Source organism: Orbicella faveolata, unplaced genomic scaffold (assembly GCF_042242905.1).
Source record: "Orbicella faveolata isolate gen_17 unplaced genomic scaffold, um_ofav_v1 contig_48, whole genome shotgun sequence".
Taxonomy (NCBI): Eukaryota; Metazoa; Cnidaria; class Anthozoa; order Scleractinia; family Merulinidae; genus Orbicella; species Orbicella faveolata.
Window position 1 is genome coordinate 1,358,261 of NW_028301578.1, and position 14,189 is coordinate 1,372,449.

Below are 14,189 nucleotides of genomic sequence, written 5' to 3' on the forward strand. Positions count from 1 at the left end.
TAAAAAATTCCAACAAGGGAGAGGATAACCAGTAACCCATTCACTTAAAGCCCAGAGGAGATGAATTTGGAACTACTGAACATGATTCTAGTGTGTAAGCTGGAGGGAAATTCGAGCCCAGGACTGGATCTGGATTACAGTCTGGAGGGTGGGGGGGGGGGGGGTACTCCAATAATAAGCTCTATGGGTATGTGTCACATAGAAATAGGAAGAGAAATCATACAGTTTTGATCTAGAATGGGGTATAATTTACCAGAAAAGTGGCCAGTGACAGTCACGCAGCAAGTACAAAAGGACAAAAATTTGGCCTGGGAGTTGACAAATCAAGAACAAGGGACATCCCAGAACATCCTTGAAGACTGACCAGAACTCTTTTTTGCTCATTTCTTGATTTAATTACATATAATTATTTTTCTCATAATTACCTTTACATGTAGTTAATAATTTTTTAATGTGCCAGAATGTTCTGGGATGTTCCAGGATGTTCAGGACTTCATTGACAGCTCAAATAATTGGGAACTCATGGCAGAATTGTAAAAGAATGAAGGTTTAAATAAGTTATTTATTAAAATATAACCAGCAATATGATCATGTACCACATATACATCTACTTTACCTATTTCTTTACTAGTTAGAGCAAGTGCCAGTTTGTAGATATTTTGCATTGGTACAAAGTCTGTCACCCAGAGATCCCTTTGTTTAACTTCCTCTTGATCTGTTTGGACCTAGAACAACACATACACTGTAGTTAGGATTGCAACCATTATTTAAGTTTGAATTAAATGCAAGCCTAGAATCTTTTAAAATAATGTGACCCCTCAAGGAACTTACACTGTAGATGCTTAAGATGATTAAGCATGCTGATGATACACTTCTACTAAGCAGTTAGATTGTTCGCTCTCGATTTCTATGCGTGATAGTTGACTTGGGCTGCGCCCTCACCAACTATCACGCATGTAAAATCAAGAGCAAATAATCTAATTGTTTTAGTATAAATCTACTTGTTGTTCAAAACTTTATCTAAATCCTCTTCACAGACACTTCAAAGATGCCAAGAAGGGGCTGTCATTTTATTAACAAGGGCACAATGCCACACTACTCACTATCTACATGTATCTCAGAATAGATAGTGAGTAGTGTAGCCAATCAGAGAACGGCATTTGTGATAGATCGCTACTAGATTTATACTAAATGAAAATATTTTAGCCCCCTTAAGACATGTAAAGCAAACTAGTTAAGAGCTGCAAATTAGAGCAATGACAGATTGTACATTAGTATTTTTCCAGTAAATAGCCATACATGTAGCTGAAAAAGTGAAGCCTTGGAGCCAACTGGCTCATAGATGCCTGAGCTTATCCCGGTTTCTGAAGCATGAAGCAGCTAGGAGTATTTCTACTCCCCCTGGATGGGAGGCTAGTCCACTGCAGGTCACTCCCCCACAATTTGTTAGGTTTCCCCAACAATTCGCCTGTACCCATCTATACTCCTGGGTGGAGAGAGGCACTGTGAGAGTTAAGTGTCTTGCCCAAGAACACAACATAGTCTCCCTGGCCAGGGCTCAAACCCAGACCACTTGATCCAAAGATGAGCGCACTAACCATGAGGCTCCCACGCCCCACAAAGAAGGGAATGGCAATCGCAACGAACAAAATTTTGCAAGGAAAGTAAGGACAGGGATGGGGGGAGGGGGTTCAAACCAAAAAAAACTCATCGGGAGGGGTATGGACATTTTCTGGAACAACACAATTAATTTTGCTGGTACTGTGAGAGCAAGACTTCTAATGCCCAACAACACATTATACAACGACCTCAGCATGTGAAGTTCCAACCCACACATACCAGAAACCAATAATGATACAATTGTATTTTATTTATCTGGAAGAACATTAAATTCTGAATCTTAATGTTTCCCTACCTGTACTGTTCTTATTGGTTTCATGTTTGATGACCAAAGAGAGATTATCCCTTCCTACAAAATTGAAATAAAACAATGACAAAAGATCTTAGATCAGTACAGTACATGCAAATTGAAGTAACGACAGCATTAAATATTAGCCAGGTAATTATAAGTTGTAGTGGCAACTGGCTAAGTGGTAGTCATCATGGGAGTTGTGCATGCTGGTGGTAGACTGGAAGAATGGCAGTGTTATTGCTAGTGGTTGTGGCCAGTGGTGATAATGGTAATGCCATCTGGAGGTTACAAGTCGACTGATCATTGAGCTGGTAGTGTTAGCAGTATACAGTACATGTATAAATATAGAGGTGGACTACTAATTGCAGATTTATTGACCAGTATATGTAGGATAGCAATGATTCAGTGCACTGCACATAGTGTTTGTGGTAGTGGTAGATTTGAGTTATTAGTAATACAGTTTTGATACCTTCAGCACTAGTGGCAGCCAAAATGGCAATGGCAGTTGTAGACTGATAGTGGTTAGGGTTGTCATGGGGTTAACATATTAAAATTATATTACCAGTACCAAAACCTCCCACTATCAACAAAACCACAACAGTGTTACCTCAAATGGAAGTGATACTACTAGAGGTAGTGGTACACTGTAAGTCTAGCCCTGGTAGTGATAGTGTTACAAAATAATGTAGTATCAGTGGGAGTCATTTATACTGTGGTGGTAGTGGAAGTGCTAGTGTTAGTACAGTGTCAGTGGCATTCAAATATACAGGTAGAGGTGGTGGTGATAGTGGTGGTGGTGGCATTGATAGTGGTAGTGGTAGTGTTAGGGATAGTGGTAGTGTCGGTGTTAGTGCGAGTCATAATGGTAGTGGCAGCTGTAGTAGTAGCACTAATGGCAGACTGGTAGTGGTAGTTTGTAATACAATACGAATTCCCCTTTAGTTAGAACTTCTGTGGGTAGACAGTAATATAGCTGCAGACTACAATGTAGCAGTGATAGTAATTAGCATATTTCATTTCAGAACAAGCAGTGAAGAGTGAAGTGATACTGGAAGTTACATATATATTATAAGCTGCTAACTAGTTACCTTACTAACTGCAATGTATCTTGATGGATTCATCAAAGGAGATATTCTAACAATGGCCTCTTTATGGGGGCTGAAATTTTAACACAGTCAAGAATTCCCCTTAACTTGGTCAACTTTTCAAATTTGTAACACATTAATATGTAAATTAGGTACATCTAATCTATAGAAATGACAGTGCAGCTCTCTGGGTGTATAATTATGTATTTGCTACATGTAAATGTAAATGTTAATGTATACACTTGTACATTATTGGGAAACAAGTGCTCGAGATACAGTATATGTTCAATTAGTATAGGTAATCAAATGATTTCGAGTGCAAATTTGGAATAAATAAGCACAAGTAAATATTTCTAAGACTACAAAAAATTGCACAAGCCTGTAGGGCGAGTGCAATTTGTAGTCTTTGAAAAATTTACGAGTGCTTATTTGTTCCAAATTGCATGAGAAAAATCATTTGATTACTTGTTAATAATATACAAGTGACAATTTCTGTCATGCTTCAGTATTTTACATGACAAATGAAGGGTCAAGCTACTTCAACTTTATTGGATGAAAATTTGACATGTGAATTCAAGCGCAAAAATTCATTCACTCTCTCCAAGTCATGTATAAAAACTGAGCACTTTCTTTTAACTGTGAAAAGCAGTCTTTTTTCACAGTTGAATTGAAGAACTTGACCCAAAAGAAAAAGAAAACCTCCTTGCGGTTTTGCTGCCTCGTCTCATTTTTGTCCGCCATTTTGTTTGTCCTAGCTCAATTTTGTCGGAGCTGTCAATTATTTTTAATTTCACCGTTTTGCACACAATTTCGCCGTTTTGCACTCAATTTCACTTTTTTGTACTGGTGAAATTGCACTGATCACTGATTTGGGATTAAATGACATGTTCTCAGCCAATCCGACTGCAGAAATTGTTGCTTGTATATTATTAACACAATTATAGAATGCACAGACCTTTGAGTCATGTGAGAGGGAAGAGCAAGTCAACAAGCAAAACTTGAGCCTGCCCACAGGCTATATAGTTTTTTCAGTTAACGAGCATGCGATTATATGTTACCTAATATTTGTGCTTCCGGGTTAGAATACTGTATGTAAGAGATTATATACCTATAAAAAGTTACAAATTAGCTTGCAGTAAAAGTAAAAATGTTTGGCATGAAATTTGAAGGCAAATGCTTGCAAATGTTTTATTTCTATTAACTTGTGCGTCGATAGAATCCGGACGGGTGCTGTCACGCACCAATTCGACCAATCATAGTTTATAGACTGAGAAACCTCTACTTGCTACATGTAATCATATTTAATTTATTTATTTTATTTATTATTTTGTTTTAATATTAAACCAAGGATATCAGAATGAAACATAATCCACAGGAAAATAAGTTGGACTTTGTCAAACTATGCTATATCTGTTGTTCATATAAAAGTGTTGATTTCAGTTAAAAGTTAAAGATTTGAGTCTAAAAAAGTTAGATTTGAGTTAAAAGTCAGCTAATGAAATAATTCACTTAGAGTGAAGGTGTCAAACACACTGCACCTCAAAATCTTTGATTATAACTGCTTAATTAAGTCTAATAGACTCATTATTGTATGGTACAGTTTTATCTGGTGAATATTTACAACTGGAAATTTACAGTGACCTTTAGAAACTTATATACCTAATACAATCATGTATACTAAAAAATGTATTGGTTTACTATATAATTACTGTATATACGCTCCATGGAAATAAATGTTTCAGTTTTATTTCATGTCAAAATGAATTCAAGCAAGTTTAATTTGTAGTTTGGTTAAGGATTACATGTATGATGAGAAATCTAGAACAAAGGAAAATAAAAATCAGACTGTCTAGTTTTAATTCATTATGATCTGAAAATGTGATTATTAAATCCTGATTGTATTTAGCGTGGTAGGAGTTTGGAGGTGGGTGTGGAGGGGGAAGGGAGGGGATGAAAGTGCCAGGCAAAATAAGGTAGACGTCTATCAAATGTCATAAGTATAAAATTACAAAGTTCATGGTGGATGCTAGCTATTAGCCTACCATGCAATATTTCTAAGCTCTCGCCACTGAGGAACCTTCAGTAGAAACAATAAAAAAATTGATATAAATTATAATTGATATAGTATACGAAAAAGTAACATTCAGTTGTGGCAGCATTAAGAGGAAGCCTGGATGCACACACAAAAGGGACAGGGGAAACCTTTATATTTTACTCTCAGTGCGAACTAATGAGTACTTCATGTTCATCCTTGAATCTGTTTATATTTTAAAAGCTTGATTTGAAAAATAAATGCAGAATGCTGTTCATCTTGGTGTATTTGGTGGATCAGAGGAGAAGAATGGAGAATTAGGGCAGTGGATGGGGGAGCAGGAGTAAAATTATATGGGAGGAAGAAAGAGAGAAAAGGCAGGGATAGGAGAGAGAAGAGGAAAATGAAAAGCGGAGTGGGTGAGAGTGGGTGAGAAAGAAGAAAAAAGAGGAGGAGATAAATTGAGGAGGCGGAGGTGGAGGAGAAGAAAGGATTATACTGGAGAAGGGAGGAGTAATAGTGGAGGAAAAGGGAGAATTAGAGATCGAGACTTGGATTGGAGGCCAGTGGAGAAGGAGGGAGGGGTGAGAATTAGAGTGGAGAAGGAGGAAGAAGGACTAGAGAGGAGAAAAAGATCAGAAGACAACAGAAGAATAGAGATGGGCATTTATTGGAAGTAAGGGGGGCTTACACTGTACAACAGCACTCCAGGCCTTTGGCTATGTAAGAGCCCAATCCCTAATAAGCAGCCCTTTTCCAATAAGCCTCTTGAACTACATTGACTCTTGAACTACATTGTGCCATGATTATGATATTCTTAAATACATGTGCATGTAGTTCCCCAAACCTGTTATGGGATCACACAAGAGCCCAAGAGCTTTCTTGGCAATTTGGACCTGACAGTTATCAAAGTTACACGGCACTAACATGTCTGTACCCTTACCTGAGTGGTTTTCATTCGGTCATCCTTCTCATAGTATTCTAGCAACATATGAGAACAGAATTTGTCCCAGTCAACATAACCCTCTTTACCCACATCAACTCTGTTAAACAAATCTTCATATTCTTCTCTTGATCCTTTGTTCAGTACAATGGAGAGAATTTCACAGAACTGGTCAACATCCAGGCTCAGCTCACGTTCATGACCAGATTGATTTATCTGAAGAGAAGCAAAAAAAAAAAAGAAAAACTGTCCAATTCAAGTTTTAATACTATCAGACGTTACCATTACCATAATTTTACTCTAATTAGACACGTCAACACTACAAAACAGTTTTGATCTGGACTATTCAAGAAAAGAGAAAAGAAAAAGGACGCTACAAGTTTACACTTAAAGGGCCAGCATCTAAAATGTCAGTATCAAAAATTCTCTTTCTTAATATTATTGTGAAAGGCCTGCAAATCTACTGCCTGAACTTTAAAATGAAACATTTTTTGAATAAAATCAAAATTAATATTTTAGTTGATTACAAAAAGAAGCAAAAATAAACTATGAAGTTTGGAAGTTGCATCTTCACTCCATATTATATATCATTTTCTTTTCTCAACAAGAGTAAAGATGACTTCAAAACATTATAGTTTAGTTTTGCTTCTTTTTGCAATCAACTGTATTTCCAAATGTTTTCTTATCTCTCTGTCTCTGATTGCATAATTATTTCTTAGGGAAAAAGTTTTGCTTCAGAACTTCCATGTACATTGTACCAGAGGCTAGTTGGCATTTATAGACATACAACCATATTAATATTGTGAAGAATACACAATGTACATGTATATGTAGATATTAATGTTATGAGCCAAGTTTGAGGTCTGTAATAAGTCATATGGACCAAGTTTCCCCTGTCAATTTAAGACCTATGTGCAAAGTGTATAGGGCCATAAATCAAAGGGGAAAAGAAAAGGATGTGCAATTAGTACAGATGGACAATATGATGTTACTAAGACATTTGTCGCCTATTTTCATTGCGTTTTGAATGGGTTCAGGAATTCATTTCACGTTATGTAAAAGCTTCAAATTTTAGTAGGCCCTACACTAGAATTGCAATATAAAACAGCCTGCTAAATTGACCAATCACAGCATGTCTAAGGACCACAAAATGCAAATCAAAATAGGTAGTACATGTATCCTTAAATTGTGCCCTGCTTGTAAATTCAGAATGATATTACTACTTGTAAATTTAAAAAGCGTTATGATTACTTAATTCTTGAGCTGCCACATTATAATGTAAGTAGAACCATTTGTAGATACCATAAATGCATCCTGGACAGCCTTCAAGTCATGCATTGTAAGCCTGGTAACCAGCTTCAAACCACCATTGTAGTTTGTCATCTTTGGATCAACTTTCCTGAATTAATACAGATAAGAAACATATCATGTAAGAGATGTAAAAAACTTTGAATCAGAAACTAAGAAGGGTTAATGCCACAGCCACATGTCTGCCATTGACCCTCGGGGGTGGGGGGGGGGGGGAGGGGGGACTCCCATGTACAGTACCGGTCAAATGTAAGTTGACAGTCACTCAAAACTCGAACGACTTGACTCAATCCTCGATCCTCAAAACTCGAAATCTTTGAGTATCGAGTCTCGAGTTGAGTCGTTCGAGTTTCGAGTGGAGTCGTTCGAGTTTCGTGTTGAGTCGTTTGAGTTTTGAGTCGAGGAGACAAAGAATTTATCACTCGCGTTTAATTTTTCCAAATACATGTACATGTCAACCTTGCTGGTTTACTTTTGGAGACAGAGAAATTTTCGAGTCACGCCTCAAGAGGCGGTAAGCGACTCTACATATGTAAATCAGTTGGCTTATTTAAATCAACTGTTTTGTCCCTCGGTTGAACCTCTTTGGATTTGAAGTTAATTATTGTTCATTTCAGAATAACGACAGAGTAACAGTTCTGAACACGATGCTGAGATTTGTTTTAAATCAGCTGTACGAAGGGCTTGATAGGATGGGGTGCTTGTCATTACAAGAGAGTTCAGAGAGTTTAGAGTGTTCAGCCTCAAAAGGTCCACAGCCAGAGCTTTTGACATTAATTTTGTGGTACCTTCAAGAGAACTGAGCAAAAAAAAAGTCAGTGTCAGTTAATGGGTAGTTTTTGAATTGTTACCTCTTAGGGGTGAAAAAATTTCAAACCATACTCACAAAACAGTATCTTGGTACCTCTTAGGATATCTTTTAAAAATTTCTGCCAAGCACCCATGTCCTTTTCATTTGGGAGTCCCAGTCCCCCTGGGGTATTACTCAGGTTTGGACACAATTCTTTATAATCCTTTCCAACATTACATTGGTTTCACACCCTCAATATGAACAGTTGATTCATGTATTATCAAGTTACAACAAACAGGCAGAGTTGCTTGAAGTGCAGCTGAGAGCAAGTTGGTAACTCCTTGTGGTTCCACCTTGAATGTTCTCTAAATGTCCCAGGTGTATCAAACGTCCATGATGTACATGCACAACATGCAGCTACAGGGAGTATTATTATTAAATAATGTCACATGTAGTGGCAGCTTCTAGCCCGCATCCTTTCCATCCATTTATAAAGACTGAGTTAAGTTTTCAAATAAACTTTCCGTCTTCATTAAGGCAAAATATTGTTTGGACCAATGTGACCTCATATATTTCTCCCAGGGTTCAATGGTATCATATGTAAATCATGCCATGTTAACTCAATATAATATTTAAATTTTCCCTGACTCAGAATAAAATTCCCTGACTTTTTATTCCCTGACCTTGAAGAAATTTTTTTTCGATCAGTGTAAAACGCAGACTGCAGACCAGGGGGTAAAATACAGACCGCAGCTTTACACGAAGTGTGTTACCAATTCTATTATCAATAGCTACCTGTAACTGTAAACAGGCTACAGTGTAAAATGCAGACTGCAGACTGAGGCCAGGGATAAACTGCAGACTAGGGATAAAATGCAGACTGCAGACTTACCTGAACTGTGTTACCATTTCTATTATTGATACATGTAGCTACCGACTAACCATAAACAGGCTAACCTGAGTGTCTCAGGCTAACCTAAGTGATATTCAGGCTAACCAAAGCACAGACTCCAATTTACCTGTGACCTGTTAGTTTACGGTTAGTGCTTCATATTGGAAACAACACAATATACACTGAAAAAGTCTGCAGCCTGCAGTCTGTATTTTACCCTTGGTCTGCAGTCTGCAGTCTGTGTTTCAGACTGACCCATTTTTTTTCCCTGACGATTTTCTGACCTTAAGCCTGTGACAACCCTGCTGTAGAAATTTACCACCTTGACTCTATTAAGAAATTGCCTTGATCATGCAAGGAGACATCCGTTTGAAGTTTCAAAATAATTATTTACACCTTAGATCTTCATGACTTGAACTACTTTTAAAGAAAATTTGCAGTAGAAGTACGGAGAAAAAAAACGAACCTTCATTAATAATAGAAACTTAAATCAAAATCTGAACTAAGCTTACAAGTGACGGACTGATCGAAATACGGCAAGCTTAGCTCAAGGTTAATAACAACGAATTAGAATCCCATCGACTGAGTTTCTGACGATGGTCTAAAACATATTCAGCACATAAAGCATTCTATAAACCTCGGGAATTATGCAACGAGAGATTGTTGAAAACCTTCGAGGGAAAAACTGATGTCACCATGAAAAGATGCAGCGATAGCTGGCTAGTCGATAGAGCGCTTTTTAGGTACAAATTATTACTCAGCTGTATTACTGCTAAACTTATGGGCAAACCTTTCATTGTTTCCTTCCTGAGCCTGCTCGGTATTTGTCAAAGCAACAGATGAAGCTTCTCCTTTCGGTGATTTAGACATTTCACAGATTCAAAGGCAATAAACATTGGTGATCTTTCGTATTATCGTCCCAGCCGCCATTTTATATCAACATGAAACCATAGCAATCAAAACTAGTGCCAATCTTACTCCGTAATGCAACAACTTCGTTCCCAGGGACTTTATCAGTTCGAAAGTAAAGTCCAGCATTTCTACCACGGAATAAAATTGAGTGTTATTAGGGTTAGAAACAGAGGGGTTAGGAGGGAGTAGCTTGTTCGCCGATCCAAGTAGGGCCTGATCCATGATAAGGATAGCCTGCGCGCGATGGGGGCTCGTGGTAGACGGACGTGTCACGAAAAGGTAACAGGTCGTTTCGCCAAACGGGTCGCCTCAACTCAAAGTATCTATAATATTTAGACTACGCAAATGTTTAATAAAAAGGTTTAAAAGGCATTTCATATACGTACTCTACAGGTAAATCATCGATAAAGTCACGGTGTACAATGTGCCATAACGCATGCTAAGTAAATAAATGTTTATTACAAAGCTTCGTTTCGCGGTTGCACCTATTGGCCAAGCTTTGATGCCTTTTACAACAGGAAGCAGCGGTGTTCCTTTTTAAATTTTTTTTGACAGAGGATGAAATGCAGACTGCAGACCAAAGAATTTTTATGTATATATCGTGTTTTTTTTTTTTCCTTTATCGCGTGCTAAACGTAAACAGCGTTATCCGGGCTAATAGCTGGTTTTCACATGACGTCAGTAAAATTCGAACTACAAAACTATTGATCTTCCTGAGATTTTACTTAAATGATATATAGCAGCTGAAAACTAATATTCATACAAATTTTCGCTCCGAATGGGTTATTGGTTTTGTGATACACTACGCTTGAATTTCTAAGCTTTTGCGTAACGCGGCATTTACATGACGGCCTAGAGAGCTGTCGTGATGGTTAAAAAAGTGATTTATTTCGGGGAACTCGGCTATCTGAGCAGTTCATGTCTTAGAAAAAGTATTATTTTAATGTTTTAGAGTTCCTCGAGGGATAAATTCACGCTTTTGTAGCAAAACTCAGTGACAGATGTTTCTATTGGTTTCCAGCCGCCATGTTGGTGCCCATACTGGGCACCAACATGGCGTCTCGATACAAATCTCTATAAATTTGGGTAAAAAATTTCTCCGCATATCTCGCATAAGAAAAATTGCTGTGACCAGAATTTTGGCGAGAGTCTCTGCATATTTACCTTCTTTCATTTCACAGATTCTGGACTTTATCTGTGAACCGATTTTAATTTTTATTTTGATCTATTTTGAATTGCGTGACACTGAAAACCAGCAATTGCAGTGAAAGTCTGCACTCCGCTTAGCCTAAATCTGATAACTCATGTTAGCCTGGACGACCTCGGTGGCTCTCCTGAAATCTGCCCTTGACAGTCATGGCTCTATTTCCATCATCTCACTACTATACAGCTCTGCTCAGATGTTATTTCGGGCTGAAACAACAAAGTTGTCCAAAATTTGCCTCATATACATGTTGGATTATTTTAATAAGTAAGAACATGGGTAGCTCCGCTTTTAGGCTTGGCTAAAGCGGAATATTGTTTTTCTTTTTTTCAACCAAATGTTCTAAGATAGCTTTCTCTGGTTTGTTGGAAACAACATAATATATTCAGGGTGACTGACCGCGTCAAGCAATTGTTTATTCGTCTCCAACAGAGGATTTAAGGCAAAATTTATGAGAAACACAGGCCAAGGCAATTTCCCCAGAGATATTTTTGGATATCGTAGTAGCTGGGTGTTATACTTAACCCGTGGAAAGTATTTTTAAGGCATTTAAAATTGTAGCCCCTAGAAAAATATAGCAATAATTCTGTGCAATAATTAGCTTGCAACTAGCCTGTAATTGTGGTCAGGCTCCGGCTGGAAGGTTCTGACCCCGGTTGGAAGGGGAAAAAGAACTGGCTGAGAGTGAAATGGTCGAGGCGGGAATGAGGGTGGAGGTTGGGGCGTACCCCTCTTTTCCCTTTCCCCTTCTCTCTCTTCTATTCGTTTTCTTCGTGCTTTCTTTTCGCCCCATCCTCGATTAGAGAACCTGTTCACAGGCTAGTTTGCAACACACTGCCAAATTTTGCGTGTCTGTTCTGTCTCGTTCGGGCTCAAAACTAACTTCGAGTCATTTTAGTTTTCGATTAGTCACACTATAAAGACGTGAGCTGAATATAAAAATCATTGAAAGATTCTCAAGTAGCTGCTGCTGTACGGAGCGTAATGCGATCAAATATTCAGAAAATTTAGCATAACCGGAAGTCGATTTTGAGCACAATCGGGTTACTTCGTTTTGCGCAAATTTCTTCCAAAAAAAAACTGTATTAGTGGAAACTAACTAAGGTCCATTTGATTTATAGCTAGGACCAATCTATTGACAAAAAAATTAACAAATCAATTTTGTCGACTCGTGTCGTTGTTTGGTCAATATTTACAGACAGTCGATGTATTTGTTTCTTTCAGTTTAAGTGGCATGCCTGTGAACTAGCTAGGTGTGGATAAGCGCATTGAGCACTATAAACAATGACATTTGAAGCACGAAAGCACGTTAAAAATTAAAGTTCAGTTGCTTGTGGGGTCGTTCAAGAACATGCTAAAATTAAAATTAAATTGATTTCAAGCCAGCTCAAAATAGTTTCCAGCAGTTAGCTTTTGATGGGTCATTATAACCACTCTTTAACATGCTACTATCATGGCATCAAAAAACTGCCCAATTATTAGTGAACACCTTGTTATCATTTTCGTGACGCAATAGGTTGCCATAGCAACAGTACGACCCGCTAAAAACACCCTTGATTATGATTACAGCTTTAGGTGCTTATAATTCAAAAACGGCACGGTGGAATTTTTTTACATTATCAAGTTTTGTTAAGCATGATAAGACGCAACTTTTGGCAGAGCCACCTTAAATTTTCAAAAGTTTGTTCTGAGCATGGTCTTATTACTGTTTACGGTGCTCTCCTCTGTTACCTCCAGTGGATAGTCTTCTGGCTTCAAGGAGGCGCGATGGCTTGATATTTAGTGAGCTCGTCTCCGGATCGAGCGGTCTGGGCGATTCAAGCTCTGGCCAGGGCCATTGTGTTGTGTTCTTGCATGGGCAAGATTGACAGTGCCTCTCTCTACCCAGGTCTTAAACTGGGTACCGGCGAATGTCATTGGTGGTTAGCCCTGCGATTGACTATCATCTCATCCAGGGGGGAGTAGAAATACTCCTAGTCGCTTCATGCAATAGAAACCGCGGGATAAGCTCCGGCCTGATGGACCACTTGGCTCGTATAGAGACTTTAACTTTTAACTAATGTTATCAAGATCTTCATAGTACGAAAACTGGAACTGGTTGTATTGTTTTTCAACGCTCCATCAGCTAAGAATTTTAAAAAGTTATTAATTACTTCAAAGACCAGTATAGTGTTTTTGTGACAGATGTCCATTATCCATGGTGCAAAATGGGGACGAATTGATTCAGTAAAATATCTGAGAAAGGAAGTTTACCATTTTGTTGTCTTTGATAAGTGAATAATTTGAGCATGAAGCGCTCGGGCCGTAAATCGAAGGGGGGAAAACGATCCGTAACTTACAGAACGGAACGAGAAGAACAGGTTAGCAAGATACTTATTATATCTCTACTGTGTGTCTGAGGGGTTCGGGAACGATTTCTATTAACGCAGAACGAAATATTTTGGCAACAAAAACAGCTTTAAATTTTAGCGGGCCGTGCACTTCACCTTCACCCAATTTTTCTATAGCTACTCCTAGAAAAATTGGGTGGAAGTGATGTATACGGTCCGTTTCCCAAAACCCTTACTCTATTTATGACCAAACTCTGTGACTTTCCTTACCCTAGTTAAGACCTGACCAAAACTTTGATTCCCTATTTATGACCTGACGCTTAAATCAATACCCTGGCCTGTTTCGGACCTGCCTTACAATTAGTTACCAAGTTCAGGCCAATGTTAAAGGCATTGCCAAGGGCTTTTATTAAAGGTGTAATCGATAACAATGAAAAAATAGCTTCCCGTAAAAAAACACACCTAATTCAAGACTAGAGTGCAAAAACCTGATACCTTATTTGAGACCAAAATGACCAAAATCAATACCCTATTTATTACCAATTTGAAAACGGCTGAAAAACCATACCCTTCGGGGCCACACCTACCTATATAACCTATATAAGGATGTGCCCTCACCACGGGGGATGTTGTCTAAGTGTCAGTCTTCAATAGCTCTGTTGCGAGCGTATCCATTCAAGCTGCTTTACTGTTCTTCATGTTCTTCAGTACTACCTATATTTCCCGTCTGGTGATACACTCACTGCTGACATCTATTTCGTTTTGCTACTGATCATCAACA

General features: G+C 38.2%; 1 protein-coding gene across 2 annotated transcripts in view; it reads right to left on the reverse strand.

Moving 5' to 3' along the window:
* LOC110045842 (cilia- and flagella-associated protein 337-like) overlaps nt 1-9,920 on the reverse strand; it is a 45,716-nt gene extending 35,796 nt beyond the window's left edge. For both annotated transcript variants that reach the window (XM_089281691.1, XM_089281690.1), the window contains exons 1-7: nt 9,753-9,920; nt 7,275-7,371; nt 5,973-6,188; nt 5,040-5,074; nt 3,001-3,070; nt 1,916-1,969; nt 617-725 (exon numbers count right to left, since the gene is read on the reverse strand). In XM_089281691.1, the coding sequence (XP_089137817.1) occupies nt 617-725; nt 1,916-1,969; nt 3,001-3,070; nt 5,040-5,074; nt 5,973-6,188; nt 7,275-7,371; nt 9,753-9,832 (661 nt within the window). In that variant the 5' untranslated portion in view covers nt 9,833-9,920. The remainder of the gene's footprint in view (nt 1-616; nt 726-1,915; nt 1,970-3,000; nt 3,071-5,039; nt 5,075-5,972; nt 6,189-7,274; nt 7,372-9,752) is intronic.
* Nucleotides 9,921-14,189: the final 4,269 nt, after the last annotated feature.